The sequence below is a fragment of the Poeciliopsis prolifica genome, unplaced genomic scaffold (genome assembly GCF_027474105.1).
Source record: "Poeciliopsis prolifica strain line A6 unplaced genomic scaffold, Auburn_PproV2 SCAFFOLD002, whole genome shotgun sequence".
Classification (NCBI taxonomy): Eukaryota; Metazoa; Chordata; class Actinopteri; order Cyprinodontiformes; family Poeciliidae; genus Poeciliopsis; species Poeciliopsis prolifica.
This window is the reverse complement of record NW_026562377.1, coordinates 21,435,409-21,450,065: the sequence shown is the minus strand read 5'-3', so window position 1 is coordinate 21,450,065 and position 14,657 is coordinate 21,435,409. Positions and strand designations below refer to the sequence as shown.

Below are 14,657 nucleotides of genomic sequence, written 5' to 3'. Positions count from 1 at the left end.
ATGTGACTCGGCAGGATTTTGATGGCGGATCCATCAGACGGTTGCACCGCTGATTGATTGTCATTGCCGCTGCTGTGATGTTCGTTTTGCTTTTATTTATCTGGTTCTCACTCCAGGGGGAGAACGATACTGACAAGATGTCACTGTTTGTCACAAGCATTAATATAAAACACAGGAATGGTCTTTAGAGCTGCACAACTGAAATGAGATCAGAGTTTACCTTGAACAGCCATAGGTGGTGAGATTTCTGGACTTTGATTTGTTAGGAGAACAGATGGGATGTTGGGAAACATTTCAATAAAACTAAGGTGCGGACTTTAAGTAGGCCATAACGCCTCCATTTATTTTTAAAAAATTGGTTGTAAATTATCTGCTAGTTTTGGGGTTTGTTTCCCGTTTCATATTTTTTTCCCCCAATTCTCTCAAATTTAACACAAAAATTATTTTACAGAGGAGTTTAAAATATGTGTGCAGACACGCACGAAAACTAGGTTTACAAAAGGTTGTGCATTCCAGTTTATTTTATATCAAATTGTCCCCTTAATCAAACTCTTGATGTACAAATTAAAATCGAGTTTTAACATGCGTTACAGATTGCTGCGTTGTCGGAAGTGAGCTCTCCAAATCGAAAAACACAGTAAAAACCCGTATGGATGCCAAGTCCCGACCCCACGCACTTTGCTCGTCCCTCCCCGCATCCCCACAATAAAACAGAAAGACTTTGCCCCAAAGCCCCCTGCCTGCCTGCCCCGTCTTTAAATAGTTGTGTTGGGTGTGGAGGAGGCCCGGGGCGCACGAGGCGCGCGCCTCAGCCTTGCCATGGCCCCGCGCGTGCCAGTAAGTGCTAATGATACCGAATCACACAGCAGAAAACACGGGGGGCTGATTTTCTTGTTCAGTAACGCTGAAGAAGAAGAAGAAGAAAAAAAAAAAAAAAAAGAAGAAAAGCACAAACTTTCACCACCACACATGCAAACGTGCCGGAGAAGCACGGCGTGACATTCACGACTGATGAGACCGAGAGGGAGGGAGGGGCGCGCGCAGTGGCTTTTTGCTCCCCTTTCAGGTCGCGAGGAGCACAGGTGAGTTCAGCACAGAAACGTCAGTTTGCATGATTGCGTCACACCGCAGGGGCCTCACTGTAAACATTGACCTGTTAAAGCTGATAGCTGACCTGCTAAGCTAGCCGAGTGGAAAGGTGTGCCTCTAAACTACCGCCTGGAAACAGAGTGAAAAGAAGCAGCATTTTATTTTTTTCATTTTTTTTTTTACCATCACCAGAACCCTGTGTGTGTGTGTACAACCCCCCCCCCTCTCTTCCTCTCTCTCCATTAGCTACATTCACAAATATCCTTTTATGACGTCACACACAGGCGGCTTTCCCTGCTCGGACTGGGACAGAGTGGAGATGAAGCGAGCCCTGTAGCGCTCCTACAGGAGACGCGCATGAAGCAAGGCGTTGACTGAACATGAGGATGGCGCGTCCATCGGGAGATTAAGGCACTTTAAGACTCCCGAGGATTGGGGGCAGGGGTGAAGGTAACGCAGTGTGAACACTAGAAGCTACATGTGAGTGTTTAGAAAGGCAGACAGACGAAAAAAGGCAAAAAAATAAAAATAAGAAAGCCACCAGAGCATTGGTAACGATGATGTGAGAAGAACTGATGTGCATCTATGTGAGTGAACTGAATGAGTCATTCTTCTTGTGCATGTGTGTGGATGTGTAACCCCTTGGCACCTGAAAGCAAAAAAAAAAAACAAAAAACAAAAAAATGGTAAAAGAAAAATAAAACGTGCTCCTGAGCTTCCCCTTCAGTCGGCACCGGTGGCCTGTCCAGATCAGGTTGCATAAGGCCGAAGATCCGAAACAAAAAAGCAAAAAGAAGACGTAGCGATAAACATAAAATGAAATAAAAATAAAAATCGGCACGTGAGGCTCTCTGTCCTGGGCAGAGAAAAATACAAAATGTGAGGGGGTTGGGTTGAGTGCTGACTATGGCACTGCTAGTTTGAGATCTGTCCTGATCCTGACAGCCACAGGGGTCCCTGTGGCTCCGGGGTCAAAGGTCCAGTCACAGGGAGAGCGGCTTGAGTCAGTGGCACTGCAAACGTTGTTAAAAACAAAAACTAAAACAGAGGAGAATAGCGCTAAGTGGCTCTGGAGGAACTGACCCGTCCTGCTGTACATCACAATAGCCTGGGCTGGACTATAAAGTGCATACTGAACCCCACCCGCCCCGTCCTCCCAGGAGCTCGTGAGTGTGGAGGTGTTTCTGTACAGGCGCGCGCCGGTGAGTTCCTCTGGGCGCGCGCTCTAGAGCAGCTCCCACGGTCGCCCCCTTCATTTTGCATGGCTGTGGGGGAGAAGACTTTAAAATATTATCTTACACCGAAAATTACACGTATGGAACAAAAATCTTAATTACAAAGTGAATAAAGCCCGTTGCAAAAAAAAAAAAAAAACACATTGGCAAACATGAGCAGAGCGTCGTTAAAACACCAGCCGAGCCCGTCCTCCAACTCCACCTCATTATGAGTGAATAAAAAAAAAAGAGGATAAACTGAAGTTATCCGTGAGTGAGCGCGCTTTTCTCGACCCGATCGGCTGTGGTGCCCCGTTTTAATGATAATGTGTCGCCTTGGCCGCTCTGAAAGGAAGTAATTCATGATTTATTCGCAGCTGCTTGGTTGCCCTGGCGACCGAGATAAAGCCTCCTGATTGGCTTCCTGTGGAGTTCCGAGAGTCCTGTCCAATCAGAGGCACAGCGCCGGCCGGTCCGACCCGGCCGCCTGGACCTGTTGCCGCCCCGCCGCCGGAGTCATCCCGCCGGGAGGAGGAGTTAAGAGTCCACGTCTTCTAGATCGCTCTTTGAATCGCCGAGCATCATGGGAGACTCTGAGCCCTGCGGGAGACAAGGAGGCAGAAATGTAACGTAGCCACAGAACAGCTTACTATGCCCCGATAAACCATTCATACATTTTATTTGTTCATTTCTGCAGCTTCAACTTTAAAGTATTTCATTTTAGTTCTGTAGAGACCAATTAAAGCAGTGCCCAACAGTGGGGTAGAATCTTGAAATGTTTCACTTCATTTAAAAACAGTTTATCACAAAGGGAAATTGAAATGCTGTAGCTCATTATCTCAGGTTCTTCAAAGTGGTGCAAGTAGCGGTGGGCAGGAAGGATTTCCAGTAGCAGAATGTTTCGCAGCGGTGCTGAATAAGCCTCTGACGTACTCTTGTTGTATGACAATTCGTGATGAGTAGGTAGATTAAGGGTCGTCTGCAACATCTCACAAATTTACAACCAGGAATTGGAGCAGCGTGGCATGAGCTGAAAGTCCACGTTATTCTAATTCTAATGAATAAAGTGCAACAGCTCGGCCTGACTCACTAAAAACGCTCTACCAGACAATGAATTGTCCCAGAAATTATGGCAATAAACATTAATATTGTACCATTTTCATGTAATATAATACAATGGGATAACAATGCAAGTACAAGGCCTACTGCGATGAATTTTACTAGACGATGAATTGTCCCAGAAAACATATCGCGATAAATGATAATATTGTTGTTTCGAGGCCATTTTCTAATAACATAGCGTGATGATGCAAGTTTGCCCTCTCAGACTAATGTACTCTAATTTAGAACAAAAACTCCACACTGGAAGAGGAAAACATTTCAAATATTCAAACTAGACGACAACCAACAACAAAACCAATGAAATGGAAATAAAAACCACACAGAACCAAAAACCACAAATAAATTGTATTCTGAAGCAAACTGTAAGCAAAACTGCCCTTCAAAAATCGTGACTCATCAGAACGGGAATTAATGAGCTTATTTTACTTTATCATGCAATTAACTATCTGTGTCGGGCTTAGCAACAAGTTGCCCTTGAAAATCCTCCAATCCTTCCACTTCACAGTCGTGCGCTACTTTGTGCCGCTTTCACGTCAAACCCCAATAAAACTCAAAACTTCCAGGATCTTCAATGCGTTTTTCTATTTCTGAAGGCAAGAAATGAAAAACAACTATAAAGCCTCCATGAGCTAGGCAGTGACACCAGGATTATAATTTCAATCCAACCCACTCATTGTACGTTCTATTCATACAAAAGAACAAAAAAAACCTCCCCTCGATCCTGTGTAGGCCTGCTGACAAGAGTCAGAAGAAAGAAAACAGCTTCCAATCCACAGCTAATAACAACCGTAGGAGGCAACAATCTGCCTCCTCTAATCTTTCCACAGAAGCCATTTTTATTCCATTGTTTCCCCTCTTCTTCTTGGCTGTGTGAGCTGAATGTGAGCCGCTGTCACAGCATGAGTCATTTTCAGAGCCTCGCTGCTCTGAGCAGCCAGCAGGGCTGTTGTTGATGATGATGATGATGATGATGACTACCTGTCGGAGGGTGCGCTCTGCGTTTTCATTCGCCGGGCTGCCGTCGGAGCCGTTGCTGCTGCCAGACTGCTCCTTCTCGTTTAACAATGCTGTGGCATAGGCCAAGGTGTCCTGCGGGTGTTAACACACACACACACACACACACACACACACAGAGAAACAGACGTGGGTTTGGCAAGGCAGCAGAAGAGCAGCTGTGTGACTGCTGATGAGGTTTTGTACGTTTCATGCGTGTGTGAGTACCTGTGCAGAAATGGTGCGCTGGAAGGTTTTATTGGTGGACGTCTCGTTGGAGACGTTACTCTGGGGAGTCCAGTAATGTTCAGTCATCTGCAGGGAGCAAAAGAAAAGGATTTCTCTCTCTCTTTTCTCTCTCTCTCTCTCTGACACACAAAACTCTGCCTCATTTCAACTAAAGCAGAAATAATCTCAACAGAAAAGGCGAACACGCGGGACCTGAACGCAGCACGATGCTCAACGTTGTGGCAAATTAACAGCTGCTGGAGGTTTGGCTAAACTGCACCACACTGAGATGATGGATATTACTAGGAAACAAGTACGGGAATACAGACTAGTCCAAAAAACAAACAAACAAAAAGATATCTAAAATGACAGCTTGTAGAAAAAAAGTCAAACTGAGAAATAAAATACCAGAATAAAATGTTTTAAATGGAGTTTGTACACTTTTCCCCACAGTATAACTCCAGCACTTTTCTAGGATCTGTATGGTACATTTTAGGCTTTATTACTAAACTGGAGTTTGAATACCGAGCACTTTCAAGGACGTTATTGAAATTTGAGCATTTTCAAGAACCCACACGAACCCTGTTGACATTTTTATGCTAATATTTAAAATGATCAGCAACAGAACTTCCTGATCCAACTTAATTCCTGCTGCGGTGTCGTCTCTCATCAAGGTCAGTGAAAACTCTCCCATTTCTAAGACGTAATTTGTTCTTATTTTAAATCCATCAGGACATGAAGTCATTTCCCAACAATCTCCACCAGTCTTTGCGTTTATGGCTCGCAAGACGTTTTTATAGTTGATGCACCACTCTTTGTTTTTATGAACTCTGGTTTTCTGCTTTAAGTCTAAGCCTTTTTATGTGTTAAAATCAAATTCATGGCACAAGAGCGACTCCAGCTCTGCTCACAGTGAAAAACTAATCACCGCATTTTATGACAGTCGACGCAAAGCGCCAACAATCTGAAGCTGAAGAGCAACGCACCATTAACGGCTGTTCCTTGTTATAGGACGGATCATCAATAAGTCACATCAAAACCGAGAGAAACATGCCAACGCTGGGCCAGCACTAAAGCAAACTCTCCTGTTGAGTCGGATACACCTTTAAAGATAAATATTCTTGTTGCTTTGAATAAAACAAACGGAAGAGATTCCAACAGAGCAATAAAAAAGATCCTATTATTCTGCGCTTCCATGAGAACGATTCAACAAGCCTGCCTTTTTCTGCAGCCACTGCACGGCCCAGCTCCAGTGGCCAGACAAATCCTTGAAGTAATCTTTGGCTGGAGGACACCTGTACAAAAAAAAAAGAAACAACAAATGGAGGATGACAATCAATCAGCCAATACAAGTGAAGGATGCTGTTTACTTAACACTACAGTAAAGCGGTAGCGTTAAAGTTAAGCCATAACTTTATTGCAAAAAGTTTTACTTCAATTTAATATGATGCCAGAGAAAGTACCGGATACTATATGCAACACAAAGTTCAGCAGAGTTTTCATTTAACCACCTAATCTTATTTTATACGCCATTAAAAATATGTAAACAACCACAAAAAAAAAAAAAAAAAAAAAAAAATGCAATAAACGAATAATTTAATATTTTTTTTAAATAGGAAAATAAAACATTTTACAGCCTAAAATGAAACAATGCAGCACCAGATGCATTCGCAGCTAAATCAATAAGAAATAAATACTTAAATAAACCCTTTGAGAACAGACTCTTTCTCCCAGTAAAGTGATAAATAACTGGAGGTGCTCAATAGGAGAATTTTACATATTTTTAATGAGCTAAAACTATGACATTTGAAGAGTTCTTGGTACAACATATTTACATTTTTTATACAGTGTTGGCTTAATTACTGCTTTGGGTTGTTGGTTGTCAGAAAATGGCATACTTTACAGTCTTTATACTCCTGAAAAATAATTAATCAATGACTAAATTAGTTGTGGATTATTTTAATAAATGAATTCATCATTATTAATGCAATAAATTTTTTCAGCCCTATTAAGTAACATAGGAAAAAAACTAATTCCTCGCTTACAAGCAAAAAAAAAAATTATATTACTTGAATGTTACTACCAATTTTACCCTATTTTATTTTATTTTTTACTTTTTTTACATCTAACTATAATAATCAGTTTGAACCTCTGCATACTCACTTCTGAGCTAATGTGACCAGGAACTTCACACACTGGTAGCAGCGCCTGCTGTCCACATTGTTGCTCTGGTGCATCAAAGCTGAGAGGCGACAGCGTTGCGTTAATTCTTCTCGCCAGCGACGACGCATTCAGTCGTGACGTTAAGCCAGTGAAATAACAACGCCCGCCCCTCCTTACCTAACAAGCCTTTGTCCGACTCAAAGGCGTACTTGAGCCTCTGGGACTGCAGAGGGTCTTCAACCACCTGAGATGAAGGAATCGCTGGAGGTTAACGTGGATGAAAACCAAACGCTGATGAGAGTGATGAGAGTGACGCTCACCAGTATCTCCTGCAGCATCTGGAAAACGTTCTTCAGCTCGTGAGGCGGAGCCGTCTCCATCTGACTCTGTTTCAAAGGTTTTATATCAATATTTACTTTTTGTTTGTGTTTTTTTTTTTCTATAAAGATTGCATGGTGTACCTTGAGCAGCTGCAGCACTCCCAGCGAAAAGCCCTCGTTGCAGTATGAGCAGTAGGTGACCATTTCTATCAGAAGAGACAGCGGCCCGGACAGCTCACGCATCGCAAACATCACCTGGAGGGGCCAAAGAACAGCAGCGCATCAGTCCGAGAGCTTCGCACTTTCTGGTCCATTCAGCAAAGTCAAATATGATTTGTTAACCTCGAGAAGGTAAGGCTGTCCCTCCGGAGTGAAGAGAGATGCAAGAATGTCTGAGTGCAGCGGGAGGAGCGGGCCGGAGGAGTGGACGCCACTCGCCGGCAGCTTGGATCCCCCAGGAGCTACGGAGGGGCGAAACGGATAAAAACCCACTGTCCGCCAAGAGACCGAGGAGGAGGAATCTAGAGACTTAAAAAACCAGAAGGTGGCTCACCGAGGGTCCGCTGGGTGCTGAGGTCAGAGTGCAGTGTCATGAGCGCCAGGCTGCTGTGGAGGTGGAGGAACTCCCGGGCCTGAGCCGGACTCCACCGCCGGTTCTGGAAGAACGACAAGAGTCAGCTTAGTACAACTGCAACACTGAAGCGAACATTTTACAGAGCTTCCACTGCTCAGCAGAAGACGTAGTGGGAGCAAATGTCACTATCATAATATTTTAGAACTGAAATTACCAACGATGTCAAAGCCTGTGTGGAGTAATACCTGGTTGTTTTGCCTGTTGGGTCCCAATAGGAAGATGAGCATCCGACGGTAGGCTGAGTGCTTCAACAGCAGCTGGCAGGGACCGCAGCCCTGAATGGACATTCATTTTTAGAACTCTCTGTCAGGACCTTATTATTATTTTAAGTCTCATTTATATTTTAAAAATTCACACTGCAGTAAAGAATTACCCTCTGGGTAAAGTTACTGAAGAGGTTGAAGTACTGGGCACAGTTCTTCACGTTCTCAGGAACGTCTTTGTCCAGCAGCGACAGCAATGCGTCGGTCAGGCTGTCCAGGCCCGGGTCTCCGAAGTGCAGCGCGCTCTCCAGAGTTTTCTCCAGGATGGACGCCACCACCGTCCTCACCTCCCGAACGCTGCACTCCAGCAGACAAGCCCTGCAGCAGAGACGTCAACAATCAGCCAGAAATCCCTTCTCTTTTTTTTCCCCTTCTTTTTTTTTCTCCTTCTTTCTGTTTTACTGCTTTTGGCCTTGAGGACGCATTCCAGGATCTGGCACCGTTTGCCAGAAGGCGTTCCCGGTGCCTCAACATGCGATGCTCAGCAGCCAATCGCGCGTGTGAACAAAACAATCACCCCATGATTCCAAGGCAGGACAGTCAAACCCCTCACGCATTGCTCTACAAACCCCCGTGTTTCAGGAAACTGTCCTCCAGCTCTGGATGTTTTCATTCTGCTGTTTCAGCCAATCGGCATCCAGGAGGCGAGAACCACGCATATTCGAGTGATTTTGAGACGCCAATGCTACATTCCGACTCCAGATGCAGACAGAATGGGAATATCGCATACTATTGAGCATGTTGACATGTCAACTACAGCTACAGGAGGTGGATGTAAACAATCTGCAGCGGTGGTGAGAACAGTTATTTAAAAGGGACCCTTGGAGTCACTGCCAATTTTCACACTCATAAGAAAATTAATACTTTTGTGTTTGACGTTATCTCTCAATATTCAATATACAGAAAATTTACTGAACGCTGATCCAGAGCTACCCAGGATTCTGGGGATGTAGGCAGAGGAAAGACTTTAGTCAGCCAGCTAAGCAAGAGTGGTGGCATCAACCAACTCACTCACAACAACCTGTTGAGCTATCTGTGGTTACCTAGCAACAACCTGTTGAGTAACCTGTGGTTACCTAGCAACAACCCGCTGAGTAACTAGCGCAGCAGCAGTTTCAAATTTCGCCAAAAAACCCAAAAATCAACTCAAAACCAGGACGCATTTTAAGTGCTTTTTCCAAAATTCTTTTATTAAAATAACATTTAAAAAATGAAAGGTGATCTCATCTGATAAAAGTCTGCTGAACATATCATCATCATCATCATCATCAGGCGGTAACTGACCTGATGATTTCTCGTCCCTCTGATCCGACCAGGAACTGCACCATCCACTGACACGCCTCGCTGCTCTTCGACAGCAGCACCTCCACCGCCGCCATCCATTCCTCCGTGTCCACCCTGCAGGAGACACAGAACGTGAATTATGCCGAGCTCTCTTACGCTCACTCCTCTGCTTCTTGACGGAAATGCGTCGCCACACGTCCCAGCGGTCAAATACCTGAGTTTCTTTTTGGTGTGCAAGTAGGTGTGGAAGAGAAAGTGGACGGCCAGCTGGAGACTTTCTTTGGCCATAGGCTGGTAGTTTTGGTGCTTCAGTTTTGTCTGCGGAAAAAGGGTTTTTGATTTTCGTTTCATGTTAAGTTTTATTCACAACTTGTAACCGTAGAGTTTTCCTCATCAGACACTGACTGCATTGACTGAAGCCAGGGAGAGGATGAAGCTGAAGTAGTCGCTGTTGTAGACGTCCCTGTTTCTCATGAACCTCAGATTCTCGTCTCTGACCATCTGCCAAACGCACAAAGAGGGAATCTTGGCATAAACGCCTTAAAACGTCCTTTCGTGACCGACCTGTCAGGCTGAGGCGTTTTACCTGAAAGATGCTGGCGGGCATCTTCTCCACGAAGAGGCCCTTCTTCTCACCCTTGCGGACCAGGCGTGTCAGGAGGGTGAGGCGGTCGTTGTTGGCCCTCGGGGGCCGAGGAGAGGACTGGGGGGAGACGTCGGGGGAGGACGGGGCAGACCTGGCAACAATGCAGCATTAAAATCGTTTGTGTCTCGGGCTGCAGCTAACGATTGTTTTAGTAATCGAACTCTCTTGATGATCAATCGGATTTAAAAAAAAAAAAAGGGCACATATTTCATTTAATTTTGGCACATACGCTAATTTTATACAATAGCAGAAACGCATTAAAAATGCAAAGAAATAATTTCATTCCTTTTTTGAAGAAGAAAAATATTTTATTTTCTAGATCAATCGTAGCAAAAGACGCATCTGCAGCTAAAAAATACTTTAAACAACAACATGTGAAAAGTTCAGCACTTTCTGCTTGTCTGTGTCAATACAGTGTAGAGCTGGTCTGTTGATTATTTATTGGATTAACTGATTAATAACTGGACAGCAACATGTTTTATCTGGGTTTTTTTTTACAGTATTTGAAGTTGGTGAAACTAAAGCCGCCGTCTGAAGAGTTCTGCAAAAAAAATTGATTTATTGACAAAGAAGGTTTTGTTTTTTATCTTGAATGAAATTTTATTTTATTTTTTTCCAGATTTGGCTTAATTACAAATGGTCTTTTTTAAAGTATCAATATCATAGTTCACAATTAATCAATTACTAATTATTATTTCAAAAATTGATTAATCTGATTAATCGCTTCCCATCTATTCTGTCTAATCTTTATTTGATGTTTCTGTAACAGTTATCGTGCATGAACAATATTTTTGTTGCAGTTTTAAGCAGCTTAATATTTGGGAGAAAAGCAAAAAAATTGTTGATACCCCTCAATGGAAATACAATTTTAATTTCCAAGTCACATCTCCTTGAGAATGAAGTTACTTTTGCACATTTCTTCAAACTGAAAACTGTCTTGTGACACCTCTAAATAAAATTTGTTGCAACAAGTTGCCTTCACATTCATCAGTGTGTACTTCAATCTCAATAAACATCTCTCATTATGAAACATGCTGATGGCAGCATCAAGTGGAGATGCCTTTTTTTTATCTTGTGGTTGTAACGTTATAAAATTAGAAAAAATAAGTAAAGGACAACCACGTCTTTCTCTCCTCACAGTTCCGTAACACTGCCTACTGCTGCACCAAAGAGTGGCTAACGTTGGCTAATGCTACGACAACAACAGCGACGACTCACAGGGAAAGATCCTCGGCCTCCTGCCTCATGATGCTGACTCGGCTTTTCTTTGGCAGGGCAGGCGAGTTCTGGTCGCTGATCTTCTGGTAAAATAGCATGTAGGCGTTCCAGTACCTCCTTCGCACATCGGGGTACGGGTTGGCTGAAAATCAGGTTTCCGCAATTATTAATCGTCATAGGACATTCTGATGACAGAAAACAAAACAGCGAATGGAAATGATCAGCAGAAACTTACACTGGTCGTAAACCTTGGGGCGATACTCTCCGCCGAAACACTCGTACTCCAGAGTCTCGTCGTTCATGTCAAACTCCTCCACTACGTTGTCGTTGAATTTATACCAGCGCCCACGAGCGTTTCCGCTGCAAGACACAGGCAAAAAATAAAAATAAACGATAATCGCAATGTCTTTTTTTGCACTGAAATATTTCTAATCAAAATACTACATTTGATTATACTTTAATTGCACTACTTCATGCATAAAGCTGTATATACTTATTATTTTTTATTTTGCTATTGATACGCATCGAAACTATTGACATGGTTTTAACTGTGACAAAATGACATGTTTTCCTGCCGTTATGCAGCACAAATATATTTTTTTAGCAGAAACTTGTCGTTTCTGACTAAATGTTTTTAGTCTCTTGATTTTACTCTTTCTTAATTTTATGGGAAAAGTCGTAACGAGACATTAAGGTTGAGACAAACTCATATTTAATAGAATCTGCAGGCAATCCATCTGCGGCCTCATTTTAATCCACTTCCCCAATCAGCATTCTCGTCTTCCAGAGCCAAACATCTGGAGAGCTTTACAACCTAAAGCACGAACGCAGACGGTGCGTTCAGGCACCCGAAAGCGGGACTTTCTAAACTCTGCCACGGAAAACTAGACAACCAGAATCTTACCGTCTGTCTTTTATGAAGGAGTAGTAGTGTCCTGCGTGCGCTTGGCCACTGTGGACCACAACGCCCACGAGTTCGTAGTTCTCTGAAATTGTAACTTTCTTCCTGGGGGATCCTCCCGAGGAGCCGTCGCCTCGTCCATCGGCCCCGTCCCCGCTGCAGTCCTGCCGGGCCATTCCGGACACGGTGTAGGGCTCCATGTTCAGCACCCAGGGGAACTGGAAGGCACACACAGCCAGGTCACAGAGCGGCAGGGCTTCTGCAGCTTTCACCAACTCAACTTTAAGACTTTTGAAGACCGTCATGAATGAAATTTAAGACAGAGACGTTCAGGTGGCGACATTCATTTTCATCTTCTTCCTTCTCCTTTTCTCTCTCCATCGTGACGACTTTGTCAAAATAAAATCCTTCAACAGGTGTTTGACCATCATGATTAATAGGTGTCAGACTTCTGACCTCAGTTTGTGTCACACAAAAAGCTGCTTTTAGATCAGTGCCAGTAGGAGCAGCGCTGACAGTTTCCTGGGAAGCCGTAGCCACGCCACAGGCACAAAACCGTGAATTAGCTAGCTACCATTAGCAGCTAATTAGCAGTAGCCTCAACAACATGAAGTCACAGAATGCAATGAAAACGTCTGTGGGTGACTCAAACTTTTGACTCACAGAGAAATAAACAAGATTACATAATCCTTCCATGACAAAGTTTAACATTTTTAATATAGATGTATTTAATACTTTTTAAGGATGCAAAAATTTTAAGTTGGAAGATTTCCAGGGCTAAATTCAAAAGAAGAAAAGTTTTTTTTTTCTTTTTTAATTCTAAAATATCTTTTAAAAGTAAAAAAAAAAAAAAAGGCTTCTCACCCTGATCTGCTCGTCGTATTTTATGGATCGCCCGCTTTCCCAGTCGAAGCCGAAACGCATGAGGTGGATACAGAGAACGCTGGGTAGAGATTTGATGCATGTCCTCTTCACTGTGGTTCTCTGTGCGGACAAGAAACAGACACACACAAACCTTTCAGCGTCTAGAAATACTGCAGAGTCAGTGAGGTCAGGGCAAAAAAACCCAAAAACAAAGCCAACCTTCTCTTTGCATTTTTCACAGTAGTACGCGTTGCTGCCCTCAAGCACCTCTCCTCTGACAAACTGGTCTAACGAAATCTCCAAACTTTGACACGAAGTCACGCCGAGGTTCAAGGCCATGAATGTTTCCTCACGCTCATATCTGCAGAAGGAAACATTAATAAACATCTCGAGCGCCAAAATAAATTAAAAATGACAAATCTTGTAAAGCTAGAGATTGCGCCTCCAACCTGTGCGGACAATCTTTACAAATCTTCTGGTCGGAATAAATTCCCTGAAATGTGTTTTTGAAGATCTGCTCCCGGCCTATTTTCTGCAGGAAAGACACTTTGAGAGTTAGATTGTTCAAAACGGGAATACTTTCTAGTTTTATTACTGGTTCTTCTGTCGAGTTCTGATGCTGCGTGTGGAGTACCTTGAGATGTTCGTCGAGCTGGTCCACCAGGCTGGTGAAAAACTCGTAAGCGTCCTGCTGCTCTCTGACGTACAGCTCCTTGTTCCACATCTTGAAGATCTGCAACAGTTTGGATGTCAGTATGTATCAAATGAGAGCGGAAAACTCGATCTCCGGCTTACACTATACCTTCCAGAAGTTCTCTGGCACATAGTACTGCAGCTTGCTCTCCATCAGGTGGCCGAACAGCGACTGGACCTGGTAGAAGACGCTTTCCTCAGGCTGGTCTGTGTCATCCTCAATGGACAGGAAGGCCTTCAACGCAACGCAAACACGCGGTTTGAAACGAACTTGGCTGTGCTGGGACGACACTCGAAACGGCAGAGGAACAAGGGTCAGCGTACCTCAGGCAGGCCGGGCTGCATGTAGAGCTGCTGGAACACGGCGTTCATGTAACACGTGGCGCCGCCGTTTTTCAGCCCGACAAAACCCGAGACTGACCGGCTCTCCACGGGAGGTAAATGCTGGTGAGAGACGCGAGTTACGAGATGAATATGAGCAAATAATAACCTCCTTGCCTTCCCCGAATGTTTTTTGAGCAGCCATCTTACGTCAAACTCCTTGCAGAGTGACGGATCTGACTGGTGGTGCATGGACAGGAGCTCTCTGGTGATGAGCCGCAGGTTGGAGAGCGAGCTGTCCGCCAGCATCACCAGAACCTCGTAGGCTGCCAGTCTGCTGCTGGCCGTGCTGCACCTGATCACACATACAAACATTTTTTGGTTTTACTGCTGATTCTTAGTAGAGCTGCCTGCATCTAACACATATCTTAGAAATTGGTCATTCTATCAATTAACTGGATTTAAAAAAAACAAAACATCGGCACATTCTGCAGATTTTTCAACAACTTAAGCTTTCTCTAATACGATATTAGAAATACATACATACAAAAAATTTAATTCAATTTTAAAATGAGAAAATAAAAATGGTATTATTGCCTGAAATGCAATGAAATAACATTTCTTTAGTGTATGCTTGATCATTTTTGCTTCTGTTTTCTGCTCTTGCAGCATTTTATTTGTTTGCATCGCTTTTCTGTTGCCTT

The 14,657-nt window shown here is 43.6% G+C and overlaps 1 protein-coding gene across 3 annotated transcripts in view; it reads right to left on the bottom strand.

The window, feature by feature from the left end:
- Positions 1-498: 498 nt before the first annotated feature.
- Positions 499-14,657, bottom strand: part of usp24 (ubiquitin specific peptidase 24) — a 35,095-nt gene continuing 20,936 nt past the window's right edge. For all 3 annotated transcript variants that reach the window (XM_055047380.1, XM_055047387.1, XM_055047396.1), the window contains 26 exons: positions 14,164-14,308; positions 13,957-14,076; positions 13,742-13,867; positions 13,574-13,672; positions 13,389-13,471; positions 13,159-13,300; positions 12,940-13,059; positions 12,079-12,293; positions 11,410-11,534; positions 11,175-11,316; positions 9,897-10,047; positions 9,716-9,811; positions 9,525-9,628; positions 9,311-9,424; positions 8,137-8,344; positions 7,949-8,038; positions 7,683-7,785; positions 7,472-7,590; positions 7,271-7,384; positions 7,130-7,195; positions 6,987-7,053; positions 6,810-6,888; positions 5,866-5,941; positions 4,647-4,733; positions 4,404-4,514; positions 499-2,903 (listed from right to left, as the gene is read on the bottom strand). In XM_055047380.1, coding sequence (XP_054903355.1) covers positions 2,841-2,903; positions 4,404-4,514; positions 4,647-4,733; positions 5,866-5,941; positions 6,810-6,888; positions 6,987-7,053; positions 7,130-7,195; positions 7,271-7,384; positions 7,472-7,590; positions 7,683-7,785; positions 7,949-8,038; positions 8,137-8,344; positions 9,311-9,424; positions 9,525-9,628; positions 9,716-9,811; positions 9,897-10,047; positions 11,175-11,316; positions 11,410-11,534; positions 12,079-12,293; positions 12,940-13,059; positions 13,159-13,300; positions 13,389-13,471; positions 13,574-13,672; positions 13,742-13,867; positions 13,957-14,076; positions 14,164-14,308 — 2,965 coding nt within the window. In that variant the 3' untranslated portion in view covers positions 499-2,840. The remainder of the gene's footprint in view (positions 2,904-4,403; positions 4,515-4,646; positions 4,734-5,865; positions 5,942-6,809; positions 6,889-6,986; positions 7,054-7,129; positions 7,196-7,270; positions 7,385-7,471; positions 7,591-7,682; positions 7,786-7,948; positions 8,039-8,136; positions 8,345-9,310; positions 9,425-9,524; positions 9,629-9,715; positions 9,812-9,896; positions 10,048-11,174; positions 11,317-11,409; positions 11,535-12,078; positions 12,294-12,939; positions 13,060-13,158; positions 13,301-13,388; positions 13,472-13,573; positions 13,673-13,741; positions 13,868-13,956; positions 14,077-14,163; positions 14,309-14,657) is intronic.